This window comes from Staurois parvus, unplaced genomic scaffold (genome assembly GCF_062004578.1).
Source record: "Staurois parvus isolate SC_StPar_1 unplaced genomic scaffold, SC_StPar_1.0 ptg000723l, whole genome shotgun sequence".
NCBI classification, from domain to species: domain Eukaryota; kingdom Metazoa; phylum Chordata; class Amphibia; order Anura; family Ranidae; genus Staurois; species Staurois parvus.
The window spans coordinates 1,920,927-1,935,313 of NW_028318519.1; the positions used below are offsets into that span (position 1 = coordinate 1,920,927).

General features: G+C 44.4%; 1 protein-coding gene across 1 annotated transcript in view; it reads left to right on the plus strand.

The window, feature by feature from the left end:
• Nucleotides 1-14,387, plus strand: part of CHRNA2 (cholinergic receptor nicotinic alpha 2 subunit) — a 194,261-nt gene that overhangs the window by 153,328 nt on the left and 26,546 nt on the right. The window contains exon 5 of the mRNA XM_089653872.1: nucleotides 2,864-2,973. Coding sequence (XP_089509998.1) covers nucleotides 2,864-2,973 — 110 coding nt within the window. The remainder of the gene's footprint in view (nucleotides 1-2,863; nucleotides 2,974-14,387) is intronic.

Here is a 14,387-nt window from a genome sequence, read left to right on the forward strand (position 1 = left end):
GAGCCCCAGATCGAGGGAGATTATCAGTGGTCTTGTATGTCTTCCATTTTCTAATTATTGCTCCCACAGTTGATTTGTTCACACCAAGCTGCTTGCCTATTGCAGATTCAGTTTTCCCAGCCTGGTGCAGGTCTACAATTTTGTTTCTGGTGTCCTTCGACAGCTCTTTGGTCTTCACCATAGTGGAGTTTGGAGTGTGACTGTTTGAGGTTGTGGACAGATGTCTTTTATACTGATAACAAGTTCAAACAGGTACCATTGATACAGGTAATGAGTGCAGGACAGAGGAGCCTCTTAAAGAAGAAGGTACAGGTCTGTGAGAGCCAGAAATCTTGCTTGTTTGTAGGTGACCAAATACTTATTTTCCACTATAATTTGCAAATAAATTATTTCCAAATCAGCCAATGTGATTGTCTGGATTTTTTTTCTCATTTTGTCTCTCATAGTTGAGGTTTACCTATGATGCCAATTACAGGCCTCTCTCATCTTTTTAAGTGGGAGAACTTGCACAATTGGTGACTGACTAAATACTTTTTTGCCCCACTGTATATATATATATATATATATATATATATATACACACATACATACATACACACACATATATATATGTGTGTATGTATGTATGTATGTGTGTATGTATGTATGTGTGTATATATATATATATATATATATATATATTCCTAACGTTAGAAAATAAAAAAACATTTATACAACATCACCACTAAAACATTTTTTCTTCCCATTTTCATTCTGCCTGAAATTCTCTTTGATCTCCAGGTCAGCTTGTTTGCTGGATATAAAGAGTAAAGTCAGAACAAGAGCAGAAAATGTGTTGTTGTGTTGCATTTTGAAGCATTCTATTTTTTTTACACTGCAAATTCAATTTGCTGCAGACGGTTCTTGTGTTGTCTATGAGTCACACGAGCCTGTGAAATGGGATTCTTCGCACATCTGTGGGTGGGTGATCGTGAGCGGGAAATTCTGCCACAACAACTTTTAATTAGTGTCTCCTGAAATTACATTTACAGTTCCATCTTCTGCAATGGTCTCTAGCTCTGAGCACAGGGTTGAATTTGATCCATGGGCATTTGTTTTAATGAGACAGTTTATGGCGAGAGGGGTAAAAGGAGCCAAGAGGCCCGGGAATACTTGCAGGGGTATGGTAATTAAACATTTTAGTGAGATCTGCAGGATAAATGTTTCCTCCTTGGTGAGTGTGCCTGAGCACAGCTTGTTACTACTTCTGCCTCTTGCTGTTCAGCATGCTCCAGCAGTCTGTGCTGGAAGAGTTAACAATTTGTGTGATAAATGTTTAAAAACCAAAGCAGTCATCCTATAATACTACAGTAACCCACATTGCCATTAGTTGCTGATGCTAAGAGAGCCGTCCCAGCTCTGTTCACACATGTGGAAAGAAAGAGGAACAGTGTAGGTGAAGAGAAGAGTAAAAGGGGCTTCAGCCCGACTCCTCCCAGGCCATGACCCAACGTGTTTCGTCCCACCCACAGAGCGCAGTCATAGTGCTTCTATAACGAATTCATGTGGGAGGAGGGCCAAACGCGTCATAGCCAGGGAGGATTTAGGCTGAAGCCGCATTTACTCTTCTCTACACCTGGGTGTTCCTTTGGAGTGTGGCATTTCATCCTCTTTCTTTCCATAAATGTTTAAAACTGAAATTTGATCTGTTTTATCATTTTTTTTTTCTTCCCATGTTCCTCCTTTTTCCTGTTTCCATCTAACCACCCATTGAGGACAGTGAGCCGCTCTGCTGCACCTGTCATCCGCTTGCTCAGTGGGGATCAGTGGAGAGATCCCCCGCTGAGCAAGGGGATCTGCAAAACGGGACCCTTAGTTGTGGGGTGGGGCCTCCATGGATCAGACTTATTTTTCCAGCATATCCCACAAATGCTTGATTGGATTGAGATCTGGAGAATTTGGAGGACATGTCAACACCTCAAATTCATTGTGTTCCTCAAATCATTCTTGAATCATTTTTGCCGTGTGGCAGGGGCCGGGTGCATTATCCTCCTTAAAAAGACCACTGACATCAGGGAATATCGTTTCCATGAAGGGGTGTGCTTGGTCCCCAACAATGTTTAGGTACAGGTGGTGGCAGGGGTGGACTGAAAACTCATAGGGCCCCCAGGCAATAGGGGATCATGGGGCCCCTGTGTCCTTGCCCAAACTCAAAAAAGCCTATGAAAAAGGTACCAGGGGCATCTCATGGCGCCCCCTACTGACCCCGGCCCACGGGCAGTGCCCGAGTTTCCAAATGATCAGTCTGCCCCTGGGTGGTGGTACATGTGAAGTTCCATCCATATGAATGACAGGACCCAAGGTTTCCTAACAGAACATTGCCCAAAGTATCACACTGCCTCTGCCGACTTCCCATACTGCATCCTGGTGCCATCTATTCCCCAGGTAAATGATGCACAAGCACCCGGCCATCCACATGATGTAAAAGAAAATGTGATTCATTAGACCAGGTCACCTTCTTCCATTGCTCCATGGTCCAGTTCTGATGCTCACGTGCCTTGTAGACACATCAGGCTGTGGACACGGGTCAGCACGGACACCCTGACCAGTCTGTGCCTATGCAGCCCCATACCCAACAAACTATGACACCCATTTTTTTCTGCTTTCAACACATCAACTTCAGGGACAACATGTTCACTTGCTGCCTAATATTTCCCACCCACATTCAGATGCCATTGTAACAAGATAATCAATGTCAATGACATTAACCTGTCAATGATCACAAACTTATGGCTGATTGGCGTATATTTTTCTAAAAGAAAAAAGAAAAAAAAGGTAAAGGCAGGTTTCAAACGCCATTAACCGTACTTGTACTGTTTTTTAGGAATGGAATGACTACAAGCTTCGATGGAACCCAGCGGATTATGATAATGTCACATCCATCCGTGTTCCTTCAGAGATGATATGGATTCCGGACATCGTCCTTTACAACAAGTAAGAGTCAAAGCCATTATGAATCCAATGGATCCATTTTTTTTTCCTCTATTGAGTAAAGATCACAATAGGTTCCATAAATGACCTGAAGAATGGTAAAAAAGATATGCTCCCAATGCTATACATGGGTGGTCAGGAGGCTCTTGTCAAACCCTGGTGACAACGTCTACAGATCGCAAGACAATAGCAGGAGCTGCTTGCTCTGAAGATCTGCTTCACATAGTTACATAGTTATTCTGGCTGAAAAAAGACAAAAGTCCATCCAGTTCAACCACTTAAAAAAAAAAAAAAAGTTATAATCCTAAACCCACAGTTGATCCAGAGGAAGGCAAAAAAAACCCATCAAAGTATGATCCAATTTGCTCCTGCAGGGGAAATAATTCCTTCCTGATCCCCCAATCAGATATTCCCTGGATAAACTTTACCTATAAATGTTATGTCCAGTTATATTCTGTGTATCCAAGAAAGAATCCAGGACTTCCTACAGCAATCCACTGAGCTGGCCAGAACCAACTCTTGAGGGAGTCTATTCCACATTTTCACAGATCTCACTGTGAAGAATCCTTTCCGTGTTTGGAGATTAAATTTCTTTTCCTCCAGACGTAAAGAGTGCCCCCTTGTCCTCTGTGATGACCTCAGGGTGAATAGCTCTACACCGAGTTCACTATATGAACCACTGATGTATTTATACATGGTGATCATATCCCCCCTTATGTATTATACATGGAGATCATATCCCCCCTTATGTATTATACATGGAGATCATATCCCCCCTTATGTATTATACATGGAGATCATATACCCCCTTATGTATTATACATGGAGATCATATCCCCCCTTATGTATTATACATGGAGATCATATCCCCCTTATGTATTATACATGGAGATCATATCCCCCCTTATGTATTATACATGGAGATCATATCCCCCTTATGTATTATACATGGTGATCATATCCCCCCTTATGTATTATACATGGTGATCATATCCCCCTTATGTAGTATACATGGAAATCATATCCCCCTTACGTATTATACATGGAGGTCATATCCCCCTTACGTATTATACATGGAGGTCATATCCCCCCTTATGTATTATACATGGAGGTATTATACATGGAGATCATATCCCCCCCCCCCTTATGTATTATACATGGAGATCATATCCCCCCTTATGTATTATACATGGAGATCATATCCCCCCTTATGTATTATACATGGAGATCATATCCCCCCTATATATTATACATGTTGATCATATCCCCCTTATGTATTATACATGGAGATCATATCCCCCCTTATGTATTATACATGGTGATCATATCCCCCTTATGTATTATACATGGAGATCATATCCCCCCTTATGTATTATACATGGAGATCATATCTCCCCTTATGTATTATACATGTTGATCATATCCCCCCGTTATGTATTATACATGGAGATCATATCCCCCCTTATGTATTATACATGTTGATCATATCCCCCCCGTTATGTATTATACATGGAGATCAAATCTCCCCCTTATGTATTTATACATGGTGATCATATCCCCCTTATGTATTATATATGGAGATCATATCCCCCTTATGCATTATACATGGAGATCATATCCCCCTTATGTATTATACATGATGATCATATCCCCCCTTTATGTATTATACATGGTGATCATATCCCCCCTTATGTATTTATATATGGAGATCATATCCCCCTTATGTATTATACATGGAGATCATATCCCCCTTTATGTATTATACATGGTGATCATATCCCCCCTTATGTATTATACATGGTGATCATATCCCCCCTTATGTATTATACATGATGATCATATCCCCCCTTATGTATTATACATGGAGATCATATCCCCCCTTATGTATTATACATGGAGATCATATCCCCCCTTATGTATTATACATGGAGATCATATACCCCCTTATGTATTATACATGGAGATCATATCTCCCCCCCCTATGTATTATACATGGTGATCATATCCCCCCTTATGTATTATACATGTTGATCATATCCCCCCTTATGTATTATACATGGTGATCATATCCCCCCTTATGTATTATACATGGTGATCATATCCCCCTTATGTATTATACATGGTGATCATATCCCCCCTTATGTATTATACATGGAGATCATATCCCCCCTTATGTATTATACATGGAGATCATATCCCCCCTTATGTATTATACATGGAGATCATATCCCCCCTTATGTATTATACATGGAGATCATATCCCCCCCTTATGTATTATACATGGAGATCATATCCCCCTTATGTATTATACATGGAGATCATATCCCCCCTTATGTATTATACATGGAGATCATATCCCCCCGTTATGTATTATACATGGAGATCATATCCCCCCTTATGTATTATACATGTTGATCATATCCCCCCCGTTATGTATTATACATGGAGATCAAATCTCCCCTTATGTATTATACATGGAGATCATATCCCCCTTATGTATTATACATGTTGATCATATCCCCCCGTTATGTATTATACATGGAGATCATATCCCCCCTTATGTATTATACATGGAGATCATATCCCCCCTTATGTATTATACATGTTGATCATATCCCCCCCGTTATGTATTATACATGGAGATCAAATCTCCCCCTTATGTATTTATACATGGTGATCATATCCCCCTTATGTATTATACATGGTGATCATATCCCCCCTTATGTATTATACATGGTGATCATATCCCCCCTTATGTATTATACATGGAGATCATATCCCCCCTTATGTATTATACATGGAGATCATATCCCCCCTTATGTATTATACATGGAGATCATATCCCCCCTTATGTATTATACATGGAGATCATATCCCCCCTTATGTATTATACATGGAGATCATATCCTCCCTTATGTATTATGCATGGAGATCATATCCCCCCTTATGTATTATACATGGAGATCATATCCCCCCTTATGTATTATACATGGAGATCATATCCCCCTTATGTATTATACATAGAGATCATATCCCCCCTCATGTATTATACATGGAGATCATATCCCCCCCTTATGTATTATACATGGTGATCATATCCCCCCTTATGTATTATACATGGAGGTCATATCCCCCTTATGTATTATACATGTTGATCATATCCCCCCTTATGTATTATACATGGAGATCATATCCCCCTTATGTATTATACATGGAGATCATATCCCCCCTTATGTATTATACATGGAGATCATATCCCCCCTTATGTATTATACATGTTGATCATATCCCCCCTTATGTATTATACATGGAGATCATATCCCCCCTTATGTATTATACATGGTGATCATATCCCCCCCTATGTATTATACATGGAGATCATATCCCCCCTTATGTATTATACATGGAGATCATATCCCCCCTTATGTATTATACATGGAGATCATATCCCCCCTTATGTATTATACATGGAGATCATATCCCCCTTATGTATTATACATGGAGATCATATCCCCCCTTATGTATTATACATGGAGATCATATCCTCCTTATGTTTTTATACATGGAGATCATATCCCCCTTATATATTATACATGGTGATCATATCCCCCCTTATGTATTATACATGGAGATCGTATCCCCCCCTTATGTATTATAAGGGGGGGATACGATCCCTGTCCATATCCCCCTTAATCTCCTCTTCTCAAGAGAGAATACATTCAGTTCCTCTAATCTTTCCTTATAGCTGATCTCCTCCATGCCTCTTATCAGTTTGGTTGCCCTTCTCTGTACTTTCTCCAGTTCCCCAATGTTCTTTTTGTGAATTGGAGCCCAAAACTGAACTGCATATTCCAGATGAGGTCTTATTAATGATTTGTACCGGGGGAAATGATATCTCTCTCTCTGGAGTCTATATCTCTTTTAATACAAGAGAGGATTTTGCTCGCTTTAAAAAACCTCAGCTTGGCATTGCTGCCATTATTAAGCTTGTGATCTTCCAGAACCCCCAGATCCTTCACGATTGACCCCCCCAGATCCTTCTCCACCATTGATTCCCCCAGCTGTACCCCCCCTAGTATGTATGATGCATGCATATTCTTAGCCCCCAAGAGCAGAACCTTACATTTATCCACATTAAACCTCATTTCCCACATAGTCCCCCAATTACACAGAGCATTGAGGTCGGCTTGTAAATTGGAGACATCCTGTAAGGACGTTATTCCACGGCACAGTTTGGTGTCATCTGCAAAGACTGAAATGGGATTTATAATCCCAGATTGTTTATAAATATATTAAAAAGTAAGGGTCCCAACACTGAACCTTGGGGTACACCACTGATGACCCTAGACCATTCAGAGTAGGAATCATTAACCACTACTTTCTGAATACCATCTTTTAGCCAGTTTTCTATCCATTTACATACGGATTTTTCCAAGTCTGTAGACTTTACCTTACACATTAGCCGTGTGTGGGGAACTGTGTCAAACGCTTTTGCATAATCCAAGTATACCACGTCCACCTCCACCCCTCTGTCTAAGTATACCACGTCCACCGCCACCCCTCTGTCCAAGTATACCACATCCACCGCCACCCCTCTGTCCAAGTATACCACGTCCACCGCCACCCCTCTGTCCAAGTATACCACATCCACAGCCACCCCTCTGTCCAAGTATACCACGTCCACAGCCACCTCTCTGTCCAAGTATACCACATCCACAGCCACCCCTCTGTCCAAGTATACCACGTCCACCGCCACCCCTCTGTCCAATTATACCACGTTCACCATCACCCTCTGTCCAATTATACCACGTCCACCGCCACCCCTCTGTCCAATTATACCACATCCACCGCCACCTCTCTGTCCAAGTATACCACGTCCACCACCACCCCTCTGTCCAAGTATACCACGTCCACCGCCACCCCTCTGTCCAAGTATACCACGTTCACCGCCACCCCTCTGTCCAAGTATACCACGTTCACCTCCAACCCTCTGTCCAAGTATACCACGTCCACCGCCACCCCTCTGTCCAAGTATACCACGTCCACCGCCACCCTTCTGTCCAAGTATACCAAGTCCACCGCCACCCCCTCTGTCCAAGTATACCACGTCTACCGCCACCCCTCTGTCCAAGTATACCACGTCCACCGCCACCCCTCTGTCCAAGTATACCACGTCCACCGCCACCCCTCTGTCCAAGTATACCAAGTCCACCGCCACCCCCTCTGTCCAAGTATACCAAGTCCACCGCCACCCCCTCTGTCCAAGTATACCAAGTCCACCGCCACCCCCTCTGTCCAAGTATACCAAGTCCACCGCCACCCCCTCTGTCCAAGTATACCACGTCCACCGCCACCCCTCTGTCCAAGGTTTTGCTCACCTCCTCATAAAAATAAATAAGATTTGTTTGACAACTTCTGTCTTTCATGAATCCATGCAGTCTGTTGCTTAAAATATTTTTTCCCAGCAAGAACTCATCTATGTGGTCTTTTAATAAACTCTCCAGTATCTTCCCAACTATAGAAGTTACACTATCCGGTCTATAAATACTTAATAAAGATTTTGACCCCTTTTTAAATATTGGCACCACATTGGCCTTATGCCAATCCAGTGGTACTATGCCAGTCATTAAAGAGTCCCTAAAATTGAGAAACAATGGCTTTGAAATGACAGATCTCAATTATTTAAAGACCTGTGGATGTATGCCATCTGGTCCAGGTGCTTTATTCACCTTTATTCTGTTTAAACATTTCTGGATCATATGAATTGTGAGCCAATGTGGATCATCTGGAGCTGTGTCAATGCCATGCCCATTATGGACAAGAGCTCCCCCATGCTCCTTTGTGTACATAAAAAAGTAATAGCAGAAAAAAAGACCAACAAGTCTGACCCATTTTTATTTCTCTATTTCTTTTTTACATTTTGTTATCTATATTTGGTCAATGACCTTCTCCATCATCATTGGCTCCTTTATGTACACTCAGCTGTCAGTGGGGGAAATGTCTTTTCATGCAGTCATGATGATCATATTTGGCCAATAACATCGGCCTAGCAAGGCATCATGTCTCTGTGTCAATGGGGACCTGTACCTCATCCCCACATCCCTGCCCTGGTTGATGCAGAGTTCAGGGGGGGCTTATCGGTATCTGGAGCCCTGATAAAATACAAGGGCCCCTAGTTATCTGTCCCACTCCATGTGAATAGGTAAGGGGTACCATCCCTGTGCTGAGTTTATGGGTCTGTACACCTGCTATGCCCATTATGAGGGGTTCCCACCATCCCCGTGCTGAGTTCCCGGGTCTGTACCCCTGCTGTGCCCATTATGAGGGGTTCCCACCATCCCTGTGCTGAGTTCCTGGCTCTGTACACCTGCTATGCCCATTATGAGGGATTCCCACCATCCCTGTGCTGAGTTCCTGGGTCTGTACACCTACTGTACCCATTATGAGGGGTTCCCACCTTCCCTGTGCTGTGTCCCCGGGTCTGTACACTTGCTATGCCCATTATGAGGGGCTCCCACCATCCTTGTGCTGAGTTCCCGGGTCTGTACATCTACTGTGCCCAGGGGCGGACTGACCATTTGGAAACGCGGGCACTGTCCGAGGGCCCGGGCTCAGTAGGGGGCCCCATGAGATGCCCCTGGTACCTTTTTCATAGGCTTTTTTGAGTTTGGGCAAGGACACAGGGGCCCCATGATCCCCTATTGCCCAGGGGCCCCATGAGATGTTAGTCCGCCACTGACTGTGCCCAATATGAGGGGTTCCCACCATCCCTGTTCTGAGTTCCCCGATCTGTACACCCACTGTGCCCATTATGAGGAGTTCCCACCATCCCTGTGCCGAGTTCCCAGGTCTGTACACATGCCATGCCCATTACCCCACAGGCGTAATGACAGGCGTAATGACAGGCGTAATGACAGGAGTAATGACAGGCGTAAAGACAGGAGTAATGACAGGCGTAATGACAGGCGTAATGACAGGCGTAATGACAGGAGTAATGACAGGAGTAATGACAGGAGTAATGACAGGCGTAATGACAGGAGTAATGACAGGAGTAATGACAGGAGTAATGACAGGCGTAATGACAGGAGTAATGACAGGAGTAATGACAGGCGTAATGACAGATGTAATGACAGGCGTAATGACAGGTGTAATGACAGGCGTAATGACAGGCGTAATGACAGGAGTAATGACAGGCGTAAAGACAGGAGTAATGACAGGCGTAATGACAGGCGTAATGACAGGAGTAATGACAGGAGTAATGACAGGAGTAATGACAGGCGTAATGACAGGAGTAATGACAGGAGTAATGACAGGAGTAATGACAGGCGTAATGACAGGAGTAATGACAGGAGTAATGACAGGCGTAATGACAGATGTAATGACAGGCGTAATGACAGGTGTAATGACAGGCGTAATGACAGGCGTAATGACAGGAGTAATGACAGGCGTAATGACAGGCGTAATGACAGGAGTAATGACAGGCGTAATGACAGGCGTAATGACAGGCGTAATGACAGGAGTAATGACAGGCGTAATGACAGGCGTAATGACAGGCGTAATGACAGATGTAATGACAGGCGTAATGACAGGCGTAATGACAGGAGTAATGACAGGCGTAATGACAGGAGTAATGACAGGCGTAATGACAGGCGTAATGACAGGCGTAATGACAGGAGTAATGACAGGCGTCACAGCCGCTCCCTCTGAATTCAGCTCATTAAAGCACTAAACTCATTTGACATTGGATAGACCACCGCAATTCACACAGTTTCCCGCACAGTGTGGAACAAGCATCACTTGTATATTCTTGGCAGTTTTGTGTGACTTGTATACATTTCTAATGTTCACTCTGTATCACATCTTTGTTTAGATCGTCTATATTTTATGAGCTTTTATTGTTTTACCACTTTTTATTTTAAAGTGTTACTAAACCCACAACAGTAAAAATCAGTCTGTATATGCAGTAAAGCATGCTTGTTATACTCACTGTGGGACCTAAGGGGTTAATCCTCTGCATTGTGTAAAAAGGGCTGCTTGATCCTGTCTTCTCTGATCCTCCTCTTCTTCTGTTGTCCCCAATCCATCTGCTGATAGAACAGAGACTTGGGGGCATTCTGCACATGCTCAGTTTGATGTGTAGAGAGTTTTTTTTTGGGGAGAGTGCATGATTGCCCCTGTGCTGATCACATGCAGTCTCATAGGACAATCAGGGGAGAATGAAAACTCCTACTACAAGCTTTAAACAGTGCTCTGATAGAAGTCACAAGATTGCTCTAACTGCTGATAAGAAAAGGTATTTAGCCGTTTATATTTACTAAAATAATTGCATTTCATTTGCTTAAATTGGAAAATACTGAATTTGGCCCCTAGATGGCACTAAGTATAATTGTAAATCCCTCAGAGACACCTAGTGGACAAATGCAGCCTTTTTTCCTTTTACAGTGTTACTAAACCCACAACAGTAAACTCAGTTGGTAGATGCAGTAAAGCGTGCTTGTTATACTCACTGTGGAGCCTAAGGGGTTAATCCCCACATTGTGTAAAAAGGATGTTTGATCCTGTGTTCTCTGATCCTCCCCTTCTTCTACTGTCCCCAATCCATCTGTTGACAATACAGAGCTCTAGGAGTTACTCTGCACATACTCGGTTTAATATGTATTACTAGAGAGTTTTTTTTTTCTTTGGGAGGGTGCATGCGAGGGTGCATTGTGCATTGTCCAGGCAGAGAGTCAGGGGTTATGCAGCCTCATAGGACAGTCAGAGAAGAATGAAAACTACTCCTGCAAGATTTAACCAGTGCTCAGCTGGACACTGATAGAAGTCACAAGATTGCGATATACTGCTGTTGAGAAAAGGTATTTAGCAGTTTATATTGACTAAAATAATTACATTTCCATGTTATGTGTACTGTGGGAGACCAGATATAGTGAATGCAGGCTGTGGGGAGACCATATATAGTGAATGCAGGGTCCGGGGAGAGCGGATATAGTGAATGCAGGGTCCGGGGAGACCAGATATAGTGAATGCAGGGTCCGGGGAGACCGGATATAGTGAATGCAGGGTCCGGGGAGACCGGATATAGTGAATGCAGGGTCCGGGGAGACCGGATATAGTGAATGCAGGGTCCGGGGAGAGCGGATATAGTGAATGCAGGGTCCGGGGAGTGCGGATATAGTGAATGCAGGGTCCGGGGAGAGCGGATATAGTGAATGCAGGGTCCGGGGAGAGCGGATATAGTGAATGCAGGGTCCGGGGAGACCGGATATAGTGAATGCAGGGTCCGGGGAGACCGGATATAGTGAAAACAGGGTCCGGGGAGACCGAATATAGTGAATGCAGGGTCCAGGGAGACCAGATATAGTGAATGCAGGGTCCGGGGTTTAGCAACACTTTTACTGACCATTATTAAATTAGGTATGTGAGTCGGTTAAAATCTTGTGTTGCTCTGCATAGAAACCAATCAGCTTCCAGGTTTTATTGCCAAAAATTAACCCCTTGGCACCAATATCACACAAATATGCGGTCCCACAGAACTGAGCAGACCCCTAGGGTTGGTATGGATTTTAGGGGGAACCTCACACCATACTTTTTTTCGGGATCCAAACCAGACTATTATCCAAGCATGTAGGCCAGGAAAAGTGTGTGTGTGGGGGGGGGGGGGGGGGGAAGGTGAGCAAGATGGCCTGTTCTAAGGTGGGGGTAGGGCGGAAGGTGATGGATGGACCTTTCCTCCATGCTTCCCATTAACTAAAAAAAAACAGCGTGGGGTCCCCTCCCCAGTCCTTGCCTGCCCCTTTGGGTCTGGTATGGGTTTTAAGGGGAACCCCACACCAAAATTGAAAAAAAAACTTGTGTGCCCCCTCCCAAATCCATACTCGACCCCTAGGTCGAGTATGGATTTTAGGGGGAACCCCACACCATGATTTCTTTGTGGTCCCCCCAAAATCAATACCAGACCCTTATCCGAGCATGCAGCCCGGAAGGCCAGGAAAGGTGGGGGGCGCGCTTTCTGTTGTATGGGGGGGGGGGGTGGCAGGTGATGCTGGACCTTTCCTCCATGCTTCACTGTAGCTTACTGCAATTTGGAGGGACACGTTGAGCCCATGTTTGCTTCCACCTGTCCAGCATTCTCCAGTAACTCTATCCCATTAGCGGAATAGAACCCTGCCGTGCACCTAACACATGCACTTGACTTACCTCTTGTTCCCACGTACCTCTGAACAGGATAGGGACCTCTGCTGTGGAAGCCTGCTCCCATTGCTATGCTTGACCCAAACAGGATACTAAGTATGGTGCCGGTTACTTGCATTAATGACTTCACACCAGGCAAAAGACAAAGTTTCAAAATTTTACTTAAAAAAGTGCCAAAAACATTACAGAGTCCAATAGACATGAGCCGTCATTTTCCCTACATCCCTAATCCCTAACTCAGGCCTGTGTGCTGCCCCGGCATACCTGTATAGGCAAAGTACCTCTGTGAAAGAGTCCATTGCATGGCAGTTTCCAATAGCCGATGTCTCCGAGGCAAAGCCCGGGTTTCAGCAGCTCCCCTACCTGACAGCAGGCTCCAAAGGTTTTAGTAAGGTGCTGCTCCACTCCACATTCTCTCTCTCACCCCCAGGGCTCTCGGCTCTGGATCACTGTCCAGCATTTATAGTGCACAGTAGCAGTGGGTCAAACCCAAAAAAACCTGCCAAAGAAAAGCCTGGGAAACAGAGTTGACCCTCACCCTCCCGTCCAAAGCAGCACCTAACTAGTTTAGATTGCACCCTTCTTATAGGCTCCCCCTCCAGAACCATACCAGGCCATAACCCCTCAACATGGGGGGTGCTTTGGGGGAGGGGAGCTCCCCCCAAAGCACCTTGTCCCTGGGGGGTGCTTTGAGGGAGGGGGGCTCCCTCCAAAGCACCTTGTCCCCTTGTTGATAAGGACAAGGCCCTCCTCCCTACAACCCTGGCCTGGTGATTGTGGAAGTCTGCGGGTGGGGGGCTTTTCAGGATCTGGAAGCCCCCTTTAACAAGGAGGTCCCCACATCCCGACCCCCCCATGTTAATGAGTATGGGGTACCCCTACTGATTCAGCAAAAAGTGTCAAAAGTTTTTTAAAAAACACGCAGTTTTTGACGAGTCCTTTATTAACACCCCCCAAAAAAAAGTCCCTCGAAGTGGATCTAACGTCAATCATGTTGAACGCCGAACTGCATGAAAAAAACCACCGCTCGCCAAACACATCCATCCCTTGTCCCATCACACCGAATGACAAGAATACATTAGGGCGGGGTCTTCCAATGATGACCCCCCTCCCTTTTCGTTCCTGGCCTGCCGAGCTGCATGGTCTGATAAAGCTGTGGTATAGATTTTGGGGGGATCCCATGCTATTATTTTTTCAAAAGTTTGGCTAAGGGTCCAGTGTGGATT